The sequence below is a fragment of the Portunus trituberculatus genome, unplaced genomic scaffold (genome assembly GCF_017591435.1).
Source record: "Portunus trituberculatus isolate SZX2019 unplaced genomic scaffold, ASM1759143v1 PGA_scaffold_522__18_contigs__length_968829, whole genome shotgun sequence".
NCBI classification, from domain to species: Eukaryota; Metazoa; Arthropoda; class Malacostraca; order Decapoda; family Portunidae; genus Portunus; species Portunus trituberculatus.
Window position 1 is genome coordinate 614,642 of NW_025541691.1, and position 22,602 is coordinate 637,243.

A 22,602-nucleotide genomic window follows, 5' to 3' on the forward strand; every position below is an offset into this window, starting at 1 on the left:
ATAACAAACACCAAACTCGCTTTAACGAAATTTTATCCAGGTAATTTTTTCCAAGTTTGAAAGCCTCGCCGTATCACGCAAGCCGACAGGCTTTTGAATACACCAGCACCTCTCGTGGACAAAACATGCACCACTCACTCCCTCTAGTTCGAAACAATAACAGTATCAGCAGCAGCTCATCTTCCCTCGTTCAACATGCCACCAAAACGCCCTGCAGTGTCGCCAAGTGTTGTTAAAAAGACCAGGAAGTCTTTAACTCTCGAAGTGAAGCTGGATATTATTCACAGACACGAGAGAGGCGAGTTATTGTCATTTCTCAGTTTTATGAGTTTCTTCCAAGCTTTATGTTTTGCTTTTTAGCTTCTGTGCATCTAGCATTGTACTAAGTGTGTATACTTTTCTTAACTACAAAAAGGTACGCATTTCTTTACTCCTTTGTTATATTTCTGTATGAATATTTCTTATTTCCCTTGTATTGTCCTTCAATACATAGTCTCTCCATTCAATATCAGCAAAAAATTTCCTTAATTTTTCAAAATCTGCTCTTGCATAATTTAATCTCTTTTTTTGTTGTCAGCTCTGTATCTTATCCCATCCTCCTGCATTTCAAACTCTAATGTCACATGATCACTTCTTCCCATTGGACTAAGGTATTGTATGCTGAAAAGGGGCTCTGGCTTATTTGTTAGTACAGGCAACCCCTGTTTAACGAAATTTCGCTACAACGAAGGTTTCATTTTACTACCATCTGCTCGTTTAACGAACAAATTTGAAAGCCCCACCATATCACGCAAGCTGACAGGCTTTTGAATACACCAGGAGCTGCTGGTACTAAGGCCTGCCTCAGGAAAAATCCTGGGACACCTATAGAATAAAGATCAAGATCAAGATCAAGCCTCTCGTGGACAACACGCGCAACACTCACTTCCCAGTCAAAACATAACAGCCTCAGCAGCAGCTTGTCTTCCCTAGCTCAACTTACCACCAAAATGCCCTGCAATTGGCCTAGTGTTTGTAAGACGACCAGGAAGTCTCTTACTCTCCAAATGAAGCTAGATATTATTCACAGATACGAGAGAGGCCAGAAAACTATAGCAGTGCTGGCCACCATCTTGACTCCATATTATACTGTCTCTATTTTCAAGTCAGCAGACTCTATTAAGAAGGCTGGTGAGACGGTATCTTCCTTGCAAGCTAAAAGAACCACCTGAACTCGTGACTCTACAATGGATAAAATGGAAAGCCTTGTGGAAATGTGGTACATCAATGATGCGTACTTTGTTTACATTCCACAGGTTGCCGGTTAGTGTCTTCCCTGTTTCACTCTTCCTCCCTTCATAAAGTTAAGATCATCAACATTATAAAGTTACATACATACATACATTAGTGTACATTATAATGACTTAAATTAAACTACCTAAATGTTTAACTTCATAATTCTTACTTTCATTAAACCTTTTACTGTACTATGATGCACTCTCGCTTTGCTTACTCTCAATGGAAGTTCAAATCAGGGGTTAAACTTGTTATAATCGGTTTGCTTAACGAAGTTTCACTTAACGAAGTGTTTTTTAGGAACGTAACCCCTTCGTTAAACGGGGGTTGCCTGTACTAGGTATAGCAATGATGGTTCTTCTTCCCCCCTGTACCTTGTTGACTTCACCCGCTGATGCATTGTATTTACCATAGTCAACTGCAACACTTCCTCGCTCCATTGTCCAGCATTACCCATTACTTTCATCTCTCCCCAATTTATTGTTTTGCAGTTGCAGTCTCTTACTATTAGTATTATTCCATCTCTTATCATATTATCTAAGCACTTAATTACCTCTCTTTGCATATCTTTATGTTCCTCAGTTCCCCATGTATTTTTTTTAGGTGGAACATACATAACTATGATTTTCCTTTTTTCAATCCTCCTGTTTTGATTCTTACTCCCATTATTTCCCCCATATTGCATCCATCACTATACAGTAAAAGCCCTCTTATCCGGCATCAACGGAACCGCCGACATGCCGGATACCAGAAGTTGCTGGATACTTGAATAGAAGTGAAATTATGGCCACAATCACCACCCTACATCCACGCATCTTACCATAACAAAGATCAGCTGATCGCTGTGCCGCGCTTCGCCACCCGCGCTGCCACCTCACACTCACCAATATACAATACTAACATTCTCTTTAATACTTTACTCATATAAATAAGTTGATGGGTTACAAAAATAAAGTATACGTGACAAACCTTGAAGCTGTGGAGCCAGCCATCAGAGAACTGGCATGCCCCTTCCTCGCCCATCTTCTTCGCTAAATCACGCCCTTTCTCTTGTAACATTGGGCCTGTAATTGTGATTCCTTCTGGTCTTTTCAAGCTGAACCACTCGTATAACACTTTGTCCATCGTTTCACCATGATGATACTGCAGTGTGTGACAATTTTCCGCTGCCTTTGGGGTGTCGGTGGCTTTCATGTAATCGTGAAACTTTTTTGTTTGGGTATTTAATGTCACAAATAGTTGATGAACCCACACCATATTCCGCCATTAGTTTCTGTCTGCTTTCACCTCTCTCTAATCGTCGACAAATGTCTACCTTCTGCTTAAGTGTAGCACAACACGCTTCCTCTTTTCTACAACTTTAGGCATGATGAAGGCGTCAGGCGATAAACAGTGCACACGTGGGACTGAGTCACTGAGTCAACACAGTGCAGTGGGCCGCGGGTGGCGCGAAGCAGTGCGCTCTGGTGGCGAGGGGACAAAGTATGCCTCACGCGGGAATTTTAATCGATTTTCTGAATACACAATGATTTTCTATTGATTTTAAGGCTCGGGGAAAAACGTGCCAGATACTCGAATGCCGGATAAGAGGGATTTTACTGTATTGCACTTCTTCCACACATATATTATCATGAACCATTATTAGCACTCCTACTCCCCCTTTACCCTTCCTGTCTCTTCTCCAGCTATTATATCCATCTTCTTTAAAGCTAACATGGATCTCTTTTTTAGTTTTGTTTATACAATGCATCTAGTTTTTTCCTTAAAATAATCTTTAACCTCCAACACGCTGGATAACAACCCATCTATATTAGTATAAGTCAGTCTTAATTTCTTGCCTCCTCTATGACCTCCTCCTTCTTCCGTAGATACTACTTCTTTAGTCTCATATCTAGAACCCTGCAGTAGAAATTTTTTTTCTCAATCCATCTATTTCTCATTTTTTTTCCTTAGCTTTATTTCTTTGCACTTTCTCCGTCTCCCTCTCTTCTAGGTTCATATCTCTTTTTATCCATGTATCCATAAATTCAGTATCATCGGTTAATCTTCCTTTTCTTATCATAGTATCCTCCACCGCCACTTGCGATCTCATTCTTGCTTTCATTGGTCTCTTACCCCTTTGACTAAATCTTCCCAACCTAATCACTTCCTCCACCTCCTGGACCTGTTTGATAATAGTTTTTGCCAATTCTTTCTCTTCACGCTCTCTCATGAACTTGTGGTCTCTGACCACGAGTTTGTTATGGTACACACAACAAAATTTCGCTACAATGAAGGTTTCATTTTACTACCATCTGCTCGTTTAACGAACACCAAACTCGCTTTAACGAAGTTTTATCCAGGAAATTTTTTCCAAGTTTGAAAGCCCCACCGTATCACGCAAGCCGACAGGCTTTTGAATACACCAGGAGTTGCCAATACTAAGGAGAAATCCTGGGACACCTGTGGAATCAAGATCAAGATCAAGCCTCTCATGGACAACACGCGCACCACTCACTCCCCTGTTCAAAACATTAACAGCATCTCATCTTCCCTCGCTCAACTTACCACCAAAACGCCCTGCAATGTGGCCTAGCGTTCCTAAGAAGACCAGGAAGTCTCTTACTCTCGAAGTGAAGCTGGATATTATTCACAGACACGAGAGGTGAGAAAACTATAGCAATGCTCGCCACCATCTTGCCTCCATTTATTGTCTCTACTACAGTAAGATTGGTCATCTCGCGGTAAATTGGTACTGGACTATTGGCCGCGAGAAGAAAAATCGCGAGATGAGCGATATTGAAATACATGTAAATAGCATAATTGGTTCTTAGGTATGGTACATGATCATCCTATAACTGGAAATAACCGTCCAAAAACACACAATATTTTGCTGAAAATTGTTCACATAAACGAGCTTATGCATAATCTGTATGTTAATAAACAATATTAAACACTTTTCAACATAATAATAAAGGTTAGAATATTTTTCTACTTACGTTACGAGAGTCTGTGACTGGCTTGAGTGGCCTGGCGTGGTAGTGGTGGGGAGCCGTGACTACTGGCTACTTGATCCCTCCTCCACTGTTTGTGCATCACCCCCAGCACTGAGTGCAACCTCAGCTTCAAAGCCATCAAAATCCAGAGCGATGTCATCTTCCTGTAAAAGGCCCAGCAGGTCATCGACATCCTCTTCATTTTCACCTGGTTCAGCTGTTACGTTAGCCAGAGCATTGGCAGCCTGTGATTGACTGAAGTATCCTGTGATCAGTGACTGGTGGCGAGCATTAACACGAGACATGTAGAGGTCTTTATAAATGTTCATCACTTGATCAAGAGATGGTTGTAATTTGCTGCGTGGATATAGGCGCCTGTCATATTCTTCCAGTTGTTCAGTCAGCCGTGAGAAGGTGGTGAGAATCTCCGTCAGTTGCCCAGTTGTCGGTTCGCCTGGCTGAACATTTTGCTCCTGCTGTCCATCCTCTTCAGGATCATCTTGAGATTCATCTTCCTCAAGCATCTCCTCAATAGTAGCCTCCTCTTGATGGATACCAATAATTTCTTGCAAGTCACTGGCCTCCACAGCCGAAAAGCCAGGAGCAGGGATCAGACGTGCAGCTTCTATAGTCTGCGAGAGTGTGGTGGCTTCCTGCTGGCACTCACGCACAGCTGTTCCGACCTCACCTAACAAAAACTTCCAAGCGTGTAACACTGTAGCTTTGTTTATTTTCTGCCAGGCCTTCACAATGCAGTCAACAGCATCCTTAATGTTGTAGTTTTTCCAAAACTGGTTCACAGTTAACACTTCTCGGGTCTGAGATGGTGGTGGGTCTGAACTGGTGCTGGCAATCGGTTCATCGGGCTCATCCTGGTCACGTACACTTAGCTCAGCCTCAATCCTCTCTAGTTCTTGCAGCGAGTCAGTCTTGACACGCATGTCATCATAGAGAGACTGATAATAAAAGAGCTTGATGTTGCAGATGAACTCTTTATCAAGAAACTGTAGAAGGGATGTTGTATTAGGCGGGAGGAAGATAACTTCTACATTAGGATGACGCCCTATTAGGAATTTACCATGCCCCGGAGCATTATCCATACATAGCAGCACCTTGAAATCTAAATTCTTCCTCTTGCAATAACTCTGGGCATAAGGGACAAAATGATTGTCGAACCAGTCAGTGCACAGTGCTGACGTGACCCAAGCCTTCTTATTACTGGCCCAATAAACATTAAGCTGGTTCATATTGCAATTCCTGTATGCTCTAGGCTTAGCAGAGCGATAGATGACTTGGGGCTTCATCAAACAGTCGCCACTTGCATTAGCTGTGAATAAAACAGTAATGCAGTCCTTGGAAGGCTTCACACCCCTAGCTTGTCTTTCATTCTTGGCGATGAGGGTTGATTTTGGTGCCCGCTTCAGTAAATCCCAGTTTCATCACAGTTAAAAATCTGGTCACGGCTGTAACCGCCTTCAGTCACAAGACGTTGAAAAATCTCTAGGTAAGTTCTGGCTGCTTCCTCATCTGCTGATCTGCTTTCACCATGCTTCAGGGCATACTTAACTTCATATCTTTTCTTAAATGCTGCTAGCCAGCCTACAGAAGCTGCAAAATGGGGTGGAGGGTTAACATTTTCTTCACGGCACACTGAATCAAAGTACAGCCGTGCTTGTGATCTTATTGCAGGCCAGAAAGATCACCCTTCTCTCGATCCCTTCTGATTACCCATTCATTTAGGTAATGTTCCATGATTGCAAGCAATCTGTTGCGCTGTGAAGTATCAGCCAGTGTGCGTGCTGAGGGAAACCGAGAAAACACCTTCACGGAAGCAGCCAAGTTTTCTTTATTTTTGCGCACTGATCGTACTGTTGATTCAGGACAGTTAAACTTACGCATTATGTCACATGTTCTTGCACCATTGTTCATCATCTGAACCATTTCTTTCTTTTCCTGGAGAGTATATTTTCTGAGCTTCACTCCCTTTCGATATTCATGCTTCTCACGTCCACCACGTTTTTCACCAAAGTTTCCACCACGATTTCCGCCACTACCACTCACAGAACTCATGTTCCTTGTTATTTCAAGTTATTGTACTGCCACTAGAATGTTTTTACTTTAACAACAAAAGTAAATATGCACCACAACACAACAAAATCGCAAAATTGTTGTTCACCCAGCTTCTGCCCTGATGTGACCGACCTAAGCCAACCATTAAACTGGCGCGCCAGCCTATGCACATGCGCGAGATGTTCATTTACCACCGCTAGATGGCAGAAGGCGGGAAATTTGAAATAGGCCCGAGATGCTAAATTCGTGAGACTATATTACGCGAGATGACCGTTCATACTGTATTTTTAAGTCAGCAGACTCTATTAAGAAGGCTGATGAGTCTGTATCTTCCTTGCAAGCTAAAACAACCACCTGAACTCATGACTCTACAATGGATAAAATGGAAAGCCTTGTGGAAATGTGGTACATAAGTTTTGTATGTGATACAATGATACGCCCTTTGTTTACATTCCACAGGTTGCCGGTTAGTGTCTTTCCCGTTTCACTCTCTCTCTCTTCATAAATTTAAGATCATCAACATTATAAAGTTACGTACATACATGCATTAGTGTACATTATAATGACTTAAATAAACTGCCTAAATGTTTAACTTCATAATTTTTACTTTCATTAAACCTTTCACTGTACTATGATGCACTCTCGCTTTGTTTACTCTCAATGGAAGTTTAAGTCACGGGATTAAACTTGTTATAATCAGTTCGCTTAATGAAGTTTCACTTAACGAAGTATTTTTTAGGAACGTAACCCCTTCGTTAAGCGGGGGTTGCCTGTATTTAAATGCAATGTAATCATCATCACTTGGATGATTTCTTCCTGACGTGTTATTTTATGTAAATTATCAATAGATATAGTTTTACAATGTTACCTTGCTACAAAGAGTTGTTTTTGTGATATAGAAACAATCATCTTGTTTACATGTATGATATTTGGGGTTTGATTCAAGGGTTTGAGTCAAGGGCACTAGTCTCAATCTCAAAGCTGAACCTTGGCTTTATAAAATGCAGGTTTTCTTTGAGACTTTGAAAAAAGGAGCATCTTGTAAGCCATCAAGTACAGTAAGTTGAATGTGATCCCATTGGAGAATCTCATTAGAAACAAACAGTTTTCAGCACTAAGGAATACGCAACCTGTGGTTCTCTTGATGATTCACTGTGCCATCACTGTTCTCTAGTAGCTGCGGTGGTGAGTGGACGTGTTGTGTGTGCGCTCCGTTTTGGCTGTAGTTTTTATAGTTAGCGAGTGGTGTTTGTGCTTGGTGTCTGTGTGTGGTGCTTTTGAGTGTTAGCGAAGTGAAAGTGTGTACTGCAAGTGTTAGATTAGAGTGAAATAGTGGTTAGAATCAGTGTTTGTGAGTTAAAAGTATTGCTTGGTGTCTGTGTGTGGTGCTTTTGAGTGTTAGCGAAGTGAAAGTGTGTACTGCAAGTGTTAGATTAGAGTGAAATAGTGGTTAGAATCAGTGTTTGTGAGTTAAAAGTATTTTGGTAGAGCGAGGAGACTAGGCTTGTAACCGTCAAGTTGACCTTGAAAGAGGATTAGTTGACCTCACTTAGGACCCCCCCCACCACCGCAGTTCCCCCACCCCACCGTCACTAAGTATTTTTATTTGTTTGTGAGTTAACAGATTGTAAATTAGTATGGCAGTAGCTACTGAGGTATATCAGAGTGTGATTGAGTGCGTGAAAGAGAGTGTTGAGATGGGATTGGGAGAGTTTGTTGTGTGTGAGATGTGTGGGCATGACAGGAAGGTCGTTGACTTTTCTGAGTGTATGGTGTGTAGGCTCAAGAGCGAGAATTTAGTTCTTTCTCTTGAGCACCGAGAATTGCGAGAGGAAATGAGAAAGCTAAGTGAGGGGAAAAGTGCGAAAGAAGTTCTCATCTTTGAATTGAAGGAGGAGGTTAAGAGGCTTGGGGAGGCAGTGGAAAAAATTAGGCAGGAGATCAGTGTTAGGCCGAAGGTTGGACCTTCTGAGGGCGACAGGGTGGCTTGGCCCTCTGTCGGGAAGAGCAGAGTGGGGAAGAGGGAGCAGGCGAGCCAGACTGGGAAAGATAGTAGTTAGGATGGGCAGAGATGGCAGGTTGCGAGGGGAAGGAAAGCGGAGGCAGTTAGGGAGGATAGGACTAAACCTGTTGAGTGTGAAAATAGGTTCGGTTTGTTGGAGTGGGAGGGGGAGAGTGAGAGTGAGAGTGGAGTGAATGAAGTGGTTGTGGTGAGTGAAAGGAGAAAGAAGGGGGTAGAGGAGAGGAGGAGGAGGGTTGTGCCTAGCACACCTCAGGTGTGTGTGGTGGGTGACTCTCAGGTTAGGTATAGCACTTTCTGTGAGAAAGACAGGGATAGGAGGACGAACATGTGTATGCCTGGTGCAGGTGTGAAGGCAGTGAGTGAGGAGGTGCAGAAGAGGGTTGGGGGGATGGAGAGGGAGGGTGTAGTAGTTTTGCATGTAGGTGGGAACGATGTCAGAGCAGGTGGGTCGGAGGAGTTAGTGGCAAGATTTCGGGAAATGTTAGGCAAGATAAGGGAGAGTGGTAGGAGGTGTGTAGTGTCAGGAATCTTGCCTCGTGTGTATGTTAGCAGGGAATGGTTGTCTAGGGCCATTGGTGTGAATGTTCAGGTAAAAGGGATGTATAAGGATGTGGGTGTCAGCTTTGTGGATGTATGGGATAGGTTCTATGGGCAAAGGAATTTTGTATGTTAGGGATGGTGTGCATCTGAGTAGGAAGGGTGTGGATGTGCTGAGTGGATATCTGGAGGGGGGAGTTGGGATGGGGTGTAGGTAGCAAATGCATTCCAGAAGAAAGATGTTAGACATAAATTAGATAGGATAAACAGAGATAGTGAAAAGATTAGAAAAGATTTCCAGGTGCAAATAGGAAAGAATAAGATTAGGATTCCAAATAAGGAGACAGCATCTAGGAAGGTAGCAGGACTTAAATGTTTTTATGTAAATGCCAGGAGTCTTAGGAACAAGAAGGACGAGTTATCTAGTTATATAGTTGAGGAGGACTTAGATGTTGTATGTGTCACAGAGGCATGGGTAAATGAGGAAAAGTTTAGGAAAATAGGAAAGAATATGAAGTAGATGGATACATTATGTATTTACACCAGAGAATTGGTAGGATAGGTGGAGGAGGAGTTATTTATGTAAAAAAATCCTTCATTTCCAGTCAGGTTAATGGTATTAAGGTAGATAACAGAGTAGAGTCCTTATGGCTGGATGTTAGAGTAAACAAAAGTAAGGTTATTAGAGTAGGAGCTTTTTATAGACCACCTAACCAGTCAGCAGATGTAGACAACCTTATGGTAGATGAGATAAATAGGGGGTGTACTAGTCAGACAATTATCTTAGGGGATCTTAGGGGATTTTAATCTTAAGTCAGTAAACTGGGAGAGGATGGTAGGAGATGCTAGTGAAAATAAGTTTATGGAAAGTTTTCAGGATAACTATTTAGTGCAGATGGTAGATAAACCTACTAGGGGGAGGAAGGTTTTAGACATAGTACTAACAAATATTGAGCATTGTTTAAAGGAAGTTGAGGTAGGAGAGACTTTAGCAAACAGTGACCATCATATAATTAGATTTATCATTAATTCCAGTAGGGATAATATAGTGAATAAGACTAGAGTCCCAAACTATCAGAAAGGCAATTATGGTAGGTTACATCAGTTATTAGGAGAGGTAAACTGGGAAGATAGTTTTGGAAATAAAACTGCACAGGAGATGTGAGATATTTTTAAGGTTGTAGTAAAGGGTATAGTGATGTAGTGTATCCCTTACAAAGATATAAGGCAGAGAAACAGGAAGCCATTATGGTGGACTCATGAGATAGGTAGCCAGATCAGAGAGAAGAGGGCATATAGAGAGTTGCAGAAAAGTGGGAAAAATGTAGATTTGATTAGGTACAGACAGGTCAGAGATGATTTGAGTAAGGTTATAAAAAAAAGTAAAAGGCAGGCAGAGATAAAACTAGCTAGAGCTGGGAGTAAAGATCCCAAAAAGTTATATAGTTATTACAAGGTCAGTGATAAAAGAAATAAGGATAGGATTGGACCACTCAGAAAAGATGGTGTAGTAGTGGATCAAAATGAAGACATAGTAGAATTATTGAATGAACAATTTTCTTCAGTATTTACTAGGAAAGAATAGGAAATCCTGTTACAAACAGTGCGACGAGTAGTTTAAGAGCTTTAGAAAATATTGATATAAAACCGGGAATTATTAGGAAATTTATTCTTGAACTAGACGATAGGAAAGCTAGTGGTCCTGATGAGCTACATGCCAGAGTACTTAGGGAGGGTGTAGACAGTATTTCTGAAGCACTTAAGTTAATCTTTGAAAGATCACTTAGGTTTGCTGAGATACCTCAGGACTGGAAGTTAGCTAATGTTACTCCAATATTTAAAAAAGGTAGGAAGGATGATGCTAATAATTATAGACCGATCAGTTTAACTAGTATAGTATGTAAGATACTAGAGAAAATCATTAAGGGTAGTATTTGGGAGCATTTAAATGAGAATAGATTAATTAGAGATACCCAACATGGCTTTAGATCAGGGAGGTCCTGTCTTACAAATTTGCTCGATATCTTAGAATATATTACCAAGGAGTTAGATGATGGAAATAGCATAGATGTTATATATCTAGATTTTAGCAAGGCGTTTGATAAGGTACCGCATAGGAGGCTAGTGTACAAATTGAGACTACATGGGATAGGGGTAGGTTAGTTGATTGGATTAGTGAATGGCTTTCTGATAGGAAACAGAGAGTAGTATTAAATGGGGCAATGTCTGAGTGGAAGGAAGTGGTTAGTGGGGTACCCCAAGGATCAGTGCTAGGACCTCTTCTTTTCTTGGTGTACATTAACAATTTAGATATAGGAATTAGTAGCAAAGTATCAAAGTTTGCAGATGATACTAAGATAGCATGTGCAGTACAGGGTGAAAAGGACAATTACAGAATACAACGAGACCTGGACAGGCTGATAGCATGGGCAGACAGGTGGCAGATGGAGTTTAATTCTAAAAAGTGTCAGGTTATGCATTTAGGTAAAGACAACACAAACTTTAGCTATGAGATGGAGGGATGTTGGCTAGAGGCAGTAGAGGAAGGAAAGGATTTAGGAGTAGTGATAGACAGGACTATGAAATTTTCAAAGCAATGTTTAGAAGCAAGAAATAGGGCAAATAGGATCCTGGGTTTTATAAATAGAAATGTTAGTTATAAAAGTAAGGAAGTGGTGCGTAGCTTATATAATTCCTATGTTAGGTCCCATTTAGAGTATTGCATACAGGCCTGGTCACCCCACTATAGGCAGGATATCAACATGTTAGAAGCAGTTCAGAGAAGAGCAACTAGGATGATACCAGCATTAAAGCGCCTGGAGTATAGAGATAGATTAAAGGAATTAAACATGTTTTCATTTGAGAGAAGATGTATAAGAGGGGATATGATAGTTATTTAAAATGTTCTCAGATACAAACTACATAGATGTGAGATCTTTCTTTACCTTAGAGGAGGGAAATAGGACTAGAAATCATGGCAGGAAGATTAGAAAGCAAGGCTGCAGGTTAGATATAAGAAAATATTTCTTTAGTCATAGGGTGGTAGACTTCTGGAATGCATTGCCAGAGACGGTTGTAAATAGCACTAGTTTGACAATGTTTAAAAACAGATTAGATAAGCACTCCAATTTATTAGATTTATAATTATGTATAGCACTGCATGATAGTTTTTATAAGAAATTTACTATAGTTAAACAAGACATGATCCCCATGTATGGGGACCACAAATTGTAGAGGATTTCGCTGCAGGACTTAGCTCTGTTAATGGGCCAAATATTTAGAATTAGTATATAATGTATTGTGTACTTGTAAGTGTATCTTTAAGTACTGATGACGAGGTCGCTGTGCGACTGATACAGGATAACCTAAATGGGCCCTGGTGGCCCTTTGTTATCCTATTATTTATGTTATGTTATGTTATATGTACTTTATTTTCCTAATAGCATTTCTCAGCAGCAAGATATCTAAGATTGTATGTGTTATGATCACTTTCAGTTTGGTGGTAAGTGGGTTACTCTTCTGTATCACTCACTAGACTGATTACAAAGAGGATACTTGCACAGTTGAAGCAGTATCTTTCTAATAAGTTCCATGTCATTAAATTCATTCAGTACATTGAGGATACTTGCACAGTTGAAGCAGTATCTTTCTAATAAGTTCCATGTCATTAAATTCATTCAGTACATTGAGGATACTTGCACAGTTGAAGCAATATCTTCTAATAAGTTCCATGTCACTAAGTTCATTCAGTACATCCTTTCTGGATGAACAGTTCTGAGCTAATGTTGTGGAGTGGTCATCTTAGCTGTTGAGATTTCTACTATAAGCAACTAGGACAGGTTGGACTGGTGTCTCAGAAAAGATTAATTAATTTTACATTGATTCATGTAGGTAAAATAGTTTGGTTTCAGAACACTTTGGCTTACAAATGGCATTCAGAGATTATTTATGTTCAAGAACTGAAGTTCCTCTGTATTTGTTAATGCTATATCATGTAAAATATCACAAACTCTTAAATTGTTCTTACAGCACCAACATGGTGATGAACTACACAGAGGTGGAGGCCAAAGTTCGAGAAGCCACCAATGATGAAGCATGGGGGCCAACAGGTTAGTTGCTGGCCTTTATATTTTCTAACATCATTTTTTTTTTTTTTTTTTTTTTTTTTATCTGCTGTAGATGTTACATTATTAAATACACTCATGTTTTTTGTTCTTATTAAGATGCTTATGTGTAGTTGAAAATCATGACGTATAGTTTGTAATGATTGGTTATTAATAGCTGTGCATTTTGTTATGTAAATTGCTGTCTCAAAGCTTTGCTGTCCATATATTTTTGATGGAAAGTGCACCAGTTCTTTTAATTTATTCATAGACTCTCTTTACCTTAACTGGACATTTGATTTGTGCCAGTGTGTTGAGGATCCTAACACCATTGGCATAATGAAAATGTGACACAAGTGTCTGTGGATGTTGGTTGCGAGAGATGAAAATACAGGCATTCGAAGTTGGAAATGTTCCATACACATATACATTTTCAATTCAGGAGTTGATAGGGAACAAATGGAATAGCAGAGCAGGGCAGATACAGTGTTTACCCCTAATATGCACCTTTATGGATGACAAAAAACCATGTATACTGTTGAACCTCGATAACTCGGACCCCAATAAGTCGGATTTTGTGATAAGTCGGACTCTAACCGACCCAGGGACTAAAGTCCTAGTTGAACTGCTCGCCTTTTTTTTTTTTTTTTTTTTTTTTTTTTTTTTTTGCTATTTCTCATTTTCTATTGACATTATAAAAATCTAATTCCAACAAAAAATTGCATTTTAGTTGTAGTTTAAAATGATATCAAACAAAAGTCAGAGTTTATACCAATTTTGTGAAAATTTTTCTAGTGTAAAAAAACTTTTTGATTCGCTCAAAGATTTTTCATAATTTTGTCTTTGTTTTACTATTTTTATTCATCTGATTGACAAAGAATTTTCATGCATGATTGTTTATTCAATAGTTACTTCCTGGTGCTTGATAATGCATCTGATTTCCACTTCTCTAGAAAATATTATTCACTCGTATGTGAGGGTTCGGGAGGAATCGTCAGCAGCATCATGGCAATCTGCCATTTTATGACTGAACTGGACATTCTCTGAGTCGTTGTTAGTGTGTTGAAGGGAAATGATGATACTGTGAAGTAATTATTACTGTCTTGTCCAGCTTTATACCTTTGTCTCAAAATAATCTTTTGTAATGGTGTTATTGTGAAAGTTATATGATATATAGTTGTGATGATGAAGGTAGTGAGAAAAAAAAAGTTTGAAAAGATCATAGCAGTTTTATGATATAAAGAGAGGATAAAAAAGTGTGGCAGTGAGGCATGAGATGAAGCAAGGGTCTTGGGGGAGAGATAACAAGCATGATAGAGGGGAGGCGAGGGTTCAAGATCCAGCTGTTAGCCTTAGCTGTCTTGCAATGACGTTTATTTCTTGTTGTTTTCTCTTCTTTAAGTTTATGATTCTAATTCTCATCAATTTATGCCTGTAAGGAGTTGTTTCTGAAAAAGTAAAGCTAAATGACACATGACCCTCTTGACACCAGGCCACCTACTGTCACTAAGTGAGAGACACACACTAAAGGTTGAAATTTATCAAGAGAAAAATATTCATATAAATTTTCTTTGCGTAGCCACAAGCATTAAGTGATACATCATTTTTTTAGGGTGTGAGTCAGGCTATGATGTAACCGCACAAGACATTTAGAAATGGCCTCCTAATGGGAAGGGTATTTCATTATCAAAAAATAAACTACACCATGTGATAATTTATGGACTGAAGGTTTCAGAGAGACAATAATCCCTAAATAAATCCTGCACTCCCCCCCCCTTAAAGTGCGAGTCGAACTGCTCCCTCTTTCTTTTGGGAGGGAGGGGGGATGGAATTCGTATAAATCAGACATTCACATTTCTCAGACCAACCTTTCCCCCTATTAGCCCAAGTTAGTGAGGGTCAACAGTATTGTGAAAACGTATATTATAAACTGAAGAATCAAAGGAAAAAATGGTACATGGTCATATTATAACTTATTTGTAACATATGCAAATGTGTCACAGAAGAGCTCATTAATGATCCTGTACTCTATGCTGTAGACATTATCTATAGAAGAAATAAAATTTTAACTAGGCAATAGGAGGAGAAAAAAGAACAAATGCTGCAGAATGCCCAGAATGGTTTTTTACAACATTGTATCGCATGTGGATGATAAGTGTGGGTGGAGTAGGTAGGCGGAGGAGATGAGAGGAGTTTGTTTTGTTTCATGCCTTTTCATCTATTTTCATTTATCATAAACTTGCTGAACTTTCTTGTTACACTCCTAATACTACACCTTATTGCTGAACTTCATTGTTACATTTTCTTTTACTTCACTTTCACTTAACTTAAAATTCTTTATTGCTTTTTGCCCTTTTTCACTGTTAATTCTCCTAGGCCTAATTCACAGCCTAATGTTGCATTTTCTTTTCCTTGTTCTTTAAAACTTAATCACTTTTTCCTTCATTTCTAAATTGATCTTTCAATTCTTGGAATTTCTGAGTGGAGCCATGATGATTTCCGACTAGTAAAAATCACAATGCAATGGTGAAGCAGAGGGGGCAGGGAGGCAACAGTGGGTGTGTTGAGTGAGGGAAAGGCTCATGTGTTCATCAGCTGGAGTCTGACTGTCGGGTGAGTCATAGTCATAGTCCAATTGTTCAGTGGCACTGATGTGGTGAGTCAGACACATGCATATTGGATACAATTTTGTACATATTGAGGATAAACACCATTTTTACCTCATATAGGGATTTCACAAATTCCTGAAGAGACTGTGTTATGTAAACATCACAAAGTAAATATTCGGTTGTTGTAGCTGCTGACTCTACTGCTCTTTTCAGTATATTTGTAGCATGATTTGAGATTTTGTGTGGTCTGCAGAGCGAGGTTTCTTTCTGTGGTATTTAATCACTTCCTCCTTCACAATACTTGCGTATGTACTTCTTCACACTCATTCGCCCCACACCAGTCAAATTGCAAATTTTGGTAATTGTATGGCGTCCTTTTCCTTTGACCAATTATCTGACTTCACTCGTTAAATCCTTAGATTTTGACATGATGTGGCAAATAAATCACTACTGACCACCCAAGTCATGTAAATCCAGAGACCTTTTTCATGCAGCAAAACAGTGCATATAACCTCACTCTACTACTACCAGAGGCAGACAGAGTTGGGTTTGTGTTTGGCCATGAGTGGAAAAGATTCTATGACATCATAGAATGGTCGCAAATTTTTTGTCTAATTTTGCTTCACCCTCTTGAATACCATTATTTTATTGCCATAAGTGTGACCATGTACTTAAATGGTTGCATATTTTTGTCTAGTACTGTATGTCTATGTCATGCATGAAGTTACTGTTGAACCTCGATAACTTGGACTCCGATAACTCAGATTTTGTGATAACTCTGACTCTGACCGACCCAGGGACTTGAGTCAGAGTTGAACTGCCCAACCAGTTTTATTTGCAGGCAACTCCCGCTTGACGAACGTGTTACGTTCCTAAAATACATTCGTTTCGTGAATTTTTGTTAAGCGAACCAATTATAACTTGTTTGACCCCTGACTTGAACTTCTATTGAGAGTAAACAAAGCGAGAGTGCATCATGGCACAGTAAAAGATTTATTGAAAGTAAGAATTATGAAGTTAAACATTTAAGCAGTTTAATTTAAAACTAAGTCATTATAATGTACACTAATGTATGTATGTAAGTAACTTTATAATGTTGATGATCTTAAATTAACGAAGGGAGGGAGAGTGGAGCGGGAAAAACGCTAGCCGTTAACCTGTGGAATGTAAACAAAGGGCACATCATTGTACTGCATTCAAAAGTTATGTATGGAATGTAAACAAAGGGCACATCATTGTACTGCATGCAAAAGTTATGTACAGTAAGCCCTTGCACGTGGCGAATTAATTAGTCTGGCTCGCCACTGCCAAATGCAAATTTCGCCAAGCACGAGTTCTTTATACCATATAAATTGCCTAAAAAATGCCTCAATCAGTCTTTGGTCTTTGCCAAAGTTCCTCTTTTGATCCTAAAATGCCATCTTTTGAGCTGAAATAAAATCTTTTGCATTCACATATTAGAACACATGTACAAAACAGACCAATAAACAATAAATAAAGCTAATGAGACATGATATAAAGGCTGTAACTCCCGTTTTTCCACCAGTTTCCGTCGCCCACTTTCGTCCTTGCTGCCACCACCATTGTCCTTACCCCCACCGGTACCACCTGTTGCACTGGTAGAGGCCATATTGGCGGTAAATTGCCAGAATTCGTTCCCACGCTAGCAGAACAGAGGGTAACACAAACAAAATGGCTGAAGGGGACTCTCACATTGTGTTCTCTTAGGTTTAGAGAGAGGTCTGATGTCACCAGGGAGCCGCGTGGTTTTCTGTGTGGCCACCATGGGACCGCCAAGTTTGAATTTAAATCGCCTAGTATGCACTCCGTGGTCCGTGGCCATCCTATTACCAAAAGTAAATTTTGCCAAGCTGAGATTCGCCAAGTGCAGGGGCTTATTTTAGTTTAAAATGATACCAAACAAAAATCTATCTGAGTTTATACCCATTTTGTGAAAATTTTTGAAGTGTAAAAAAACACTTTTTGAAATATTCGCTCCTAATGATTTTTCATAATTTCGTTTGTTTTACTATTTGTATTCATCTGATTGACAAAATTTTCACACATGATTGTGTATGTGTATACAATAATAACTTCCTGGAGCACAATAAGATGGTAACGCATCAGGGCCTGTATTTATAAAACTTTCATTAGCGAGACATAAGTCATGACATAAGCGTTTGTAGCTATGATGCGACATAGGTGGCAAAGTTATGGCTCGGTAACCTCTCATCATTAGCTCAACTTAGCACAGGGATACCAACCGCAACATAGTGGTGAAACTTATGGACTAAAACTAATCCAGTTACGATGATTTGAACAAATAAACGTGTCTGAGGCATTTTTGTTTTAATAAGGTTAACAATATATGAAATTTAGGTATATTTGAAAGCGAACATAATCAATAATAGTGTCTCTGTCCACTGACTCCACTTCACCCGATGTAAACAAACAGCATATGACCCTTGCACGTGTAGTCGCATATACTGCTACTTCGTTTTGTTGTTGGTTGTTTCTGACATGATGGATGTACCACACCCACCACAGATGAGGAAACGAAGCAGCAACTGTTGTGTCAGCAAGCAATTTTCATTAACTTCAACCCAGCAACCTTAAGTGACCCAACTTATCCTAAACAAACAATGTCACTTAAGATACATTGATTTGAAGAATAATTTCCAGTGTTGATATTCAAGTATGGAAGGTGTGTCTAGGGATAGAAATATTCACAATGATAAGGTGTAACAATCTGTAATGGCACTTGTAATGTGCACTTGTAAAACTGGCTTTTCTTGCACAAGCCTATTTAAGGTATTTAAGTAAAAGAGATTTTTAGGCAAGCACAATAAGGCAGCAGTGTTAATTAATAAACTAAGCCTACAAGGTATTATTTCACCCCCATTTTTGGATAGGAAAGCCTACATTGCTATGCTTTATGAAAGCCAGCAGTGAAGCATTGAATATTAGTGGCCACTTTAATAATGGGTCTATTTGATGTAGGAGGCAGTCCATCTCCCAAGCCTCTTGATGACATAGACAAGAATTTGAGTGAGTAAATCATTCCATACACATATGGATCATCTTGGTTTTGAAAAGTATTTACCATTCCACCTTGTATATCTATATCCTCCCACATCCTAGGTGACATTAAGAGAACACACCCTTTTTTTTCCACTCCTTTGCTTTTATCATTTGCACACTGCTTTTATCATTTGCCACACACTACACCACTTCTTTCATACCTTTCTATGACTCATATTCACTCTCCCTCAAACACTCAGTAATGCCCACCTGCCTTCCTTTATAAACACCCTGCTAAGGTTTGGAGAAACACAGGCAACAAACTATCCATTTATTGTATTTAATGCTTCCAGGTGTAAAGGACAACTTCTGCCAGCTTACACATAACTAACTTTAACCCTAAACTAACAGAGTATAACTTCAGTAACTTAACCTAATCAAATTGATGGGTCTCATTGATTTGAAGAATTTCTGATGATATTCAATTATGGATATGGTTGGAAATGGCAGCTCACAAGAAATGCATCCACACATGAATGTGTCTTAATGACAAGTGCACTCAGTACCTGTTTGCAACACAATAACAGCACATTACCCTACTGCTGAAAATATCAATAAGAGCATACAAAATATCTTTAAAACTGAAGTGCAGGGACATTAACTATCTATCTATGTATAGACAAAGCCAACACCCTCCTCCAGGAGGAAGACAGCAAAAATGAGGCAACCACATACACACCATATACACTTTTTTCTTTACTCAGGGAAGAGGGTCAGCCAAGGGCAAAAAAAAAGAGATTAAAAGAAAAGGCCCACTTGAGTGCTGGCTCTCTACACTGTGTATGAGGAGTATGGGGGCAGGAAGAGGGAAGGGTGCCTTGTCTTGGATACTTCCTCCTTGAGAGGATTGTTTACCTCTTATATAGATAGTGAGATGGATCTGCAATAAATATGCTTGTGATGGTTTAACTAACACTTGTTGTCATTGGTCATAACAGTACAGATGGAAATGCTGCCGCAGCACTTCCAACACCTAACATGGCTGAACCTCCTGCTGGTGCCGAGACATCCACCGTCTTAGTGGATAATGCGACAACGGGTTGTAGAGGTTGAGCACCATCTCTGAAAGAAAGTTAATAAATGAAAATAAGTAAAATATATATATATATATATATATATATATATATATATATATATATATATATATATATATACACTCGACCCTCGAAACAACGGACCTCCCATCAACGGATTTCGGAAACTACGGACAATTCTGGAGTCCGGTTTAATCTACGGACAAATATTAAAATGTGCGCGATTGTCTGTTCCCGGCAAATTATTGTCCGGTAGGTGGCGGGTCAGTCACGTCATCAGCTGTTGGCCGCCATGTTTAATCTTCAGTCCGTGCGTTTTCAACCAACAGCGAACATTGTCCAGTGCTTACCAAGGCTTTTTTATGCATTTGTACCCTTCCCACGAGTGCTTAACCTATCCAAAATGCCTCCTAAACCTAGTAAACCAGTGAAGCATAATCGAAAGGCTCTTCCAGTGGCTGCTAAGCTTGAACTAATACGAAAATTAGAAGATTTTACGTATTTTATGTACATTTTATACAGTTTTTTTTACGTACTTTTGCAAAGAATGGACTTTTGCAATCTACGGACAGGGTCGTGCACGCATTTGTCCGTTGTTTCGAGGGTCGAGTGTGTGTATATATATATATATATATATATATATATATATATATATATATATATATATATACATATATATGTATATATATTAGGTGCACCTATCTAACATTTTGTAATGAAACTACTTTTTTGGGGGAGGAAGATCTTTTTTCTATTTTCTTAATCACCCCAAACATGTAAAACATTGATTTTGCAATAAAAATGGTTACTAGATTCATTCAAAGCACATCAAAATTACCAAAATAAAAATTCTCACACATGACAATAACAAAAAATAATACTTGGTTATACCTAACATAATTAAGCCTAACCTAACCCATTTTAACAAATTGACAGGAAATTAACTAAACCTTACCTAGCATTGATGACAAGTTTGGTAAGAAAATAAATTAAACCTAATGTAACCAAACTAAGTATAACTAAATCTACCTTAACAATGAACTAAATCTAATCAAACCAACTATATACTTCCCTAATCTAAACCAACTTAACGAAACCTAACCTGATTTACCTTAATGATAAATTTGGTAAAACTAATGTCTTAGGAGCTAACAATTTCCAGTGGTAAAGATATTTACCATTGTATTATAATGTGAACAAGTAGTTTGCTGAGAACTTTTTCTTTATGCCATTAGATGTAATAGCACCCTAATGTAACCCACTAAAATGAATAGTATATATGCAATATGGAATTAATGAAACAAACTGTCTTCTATGAAAAATATTAATGTTGCAAAACTTACCTATTGTAGTTGGAGTGTGGGCCAGGCAGAGGTCGAAGATATAGTGTCAGCAAGCCACTTTTTATTGGGGTTATCACTGTCCTCCTCAAGGCGGCATCTAGCTGTCACCGTCTCCCTCTCATACACCTGTTAGAGTTCACTTTCCCTAGGAATCCTTGCATGTCAGCCCCATATATCTTGGCTGCTTGCTCTAACTGATACCTCTTATCAGTTCTGAGTCACTTAGTTCAGCCAACACGTCTCTACGATCACGGAAACTTCTCAGGTGGCGTCGTCGCTGTTCCACTGCCTCTGCCATGTTGATTCTTATGATTCGACATAGCGATGCTATTCTTCCTCCCACCCAAACATAACAGGACCGCGAGTTTATGATGAGCTAACGTGAGACATAAGGCTTATGTTTCACGTAAGTCATGGTGTCCGCCATCTTGTGGACTTATGTTTCCCTTATGTCGAATCATAGTTTTATAAATACGACCCCAGATCCCTGCTTCTCTAGATAATAATATTCACTCGTTCCTGAGGGTTAGGAAGGCACCATCACCAGTGTCACAGCAGTTTGCTGTTTTGCTACTGAATTGGACACTCTCTGAGTCATTATTAGTGTGCTAAAGTAAGATAATGATAGTGAAGTCTTTATTACTTGTCTAGTCCAGCTTTATACCTCTGTCTCAGCATAATCTTTAGTAATAATGTTATTATGAGAATTATGTGATGTTTATTTTTTATGGTAAAGGTAGTGAGTTATTTCTGATGCCTGGCCACGTACTGTGTAGGACTTGAGTCAATCAGGAGGCTATGATGCAACACACAAGAGATTTAAAAATTACTTCCTGGTGGGAAGGGTATTTAATTATCAAAAAGTAAACTACACCCTCTATCAATTTAAGGTTTGAAGGTTTTGGAGGGACAGTTGTAATCTCAAAATTTTAAATCCCCAAAAATTAGATAAATAAATTTGCACTTGTCTTTTCTTTTTTTTTTTAACTGTGTGTGGAGGACCACCAGCTTCAGGCATTCCAACTTAAAAAAAAGCTGTCAGTTTTTACTTTTTTCTTCTCTACTCACTTGTTTCATATCAGATGAATATTTACTTTTGAAACTCTAATAGTAAGTGTCCAACCACCAATAGTCCTGCTTCAAACATTGGAATAAAAGAAACAAAAGTAATTGCTACTCCTGGGTATTGCACATACTCCCAAAAGGAATATGTTCAAAGGTGATGTGAATATTTCATAGGTAAGGGGCTCAAGGAAACCAGGTAGGACTCCTGGTTCAGAGAGACAGCTTTTTCCTCCACTATGTTGTGCAGGGGACTGACAATCTGACACTCTCTAGTAGGAAGGGACAACATACCTACACAAATAATGTAGTTTATTAACATTGAATATTTTATTGATACTAGAGCTAAAAATATAATACCTAAAATAATCTAAAATATTTTAAAACAAAATGATACTTAAAATTTCGCACCTAAACAGCTGTTCAAATGGAACAATTGTCACCAGATGGGTGCTCTTAGCAGTCAAGCATGATAATTTTGTTATGAAAC

At 39.0% G+C, this 22,602-nt stretch overlaps 1 protein-coding gene across 1 annotated transcript in view; it reads left to right on the plus strand.

The window, feature by feature from the left end:
* The window catches only part of LOC123500958 (clathrin interactor 1-like), an 84,174-nt gene that overhangs the window by 9,099 nt on the left and 52,473 nt on the right, over window positions 1–22,602 (plus strand). Inside the window, exon 2 of the mRNA XM_045249504.1 lies at window positions 12,910–12,989. Coding sequence (XP_045105439.1) covers window positions 12,910–12,989 — 80 coding nt within the window. The remainder of the gene's footprint in view (window positions 1–12,909; window positions 12,990–22,602) is intronic.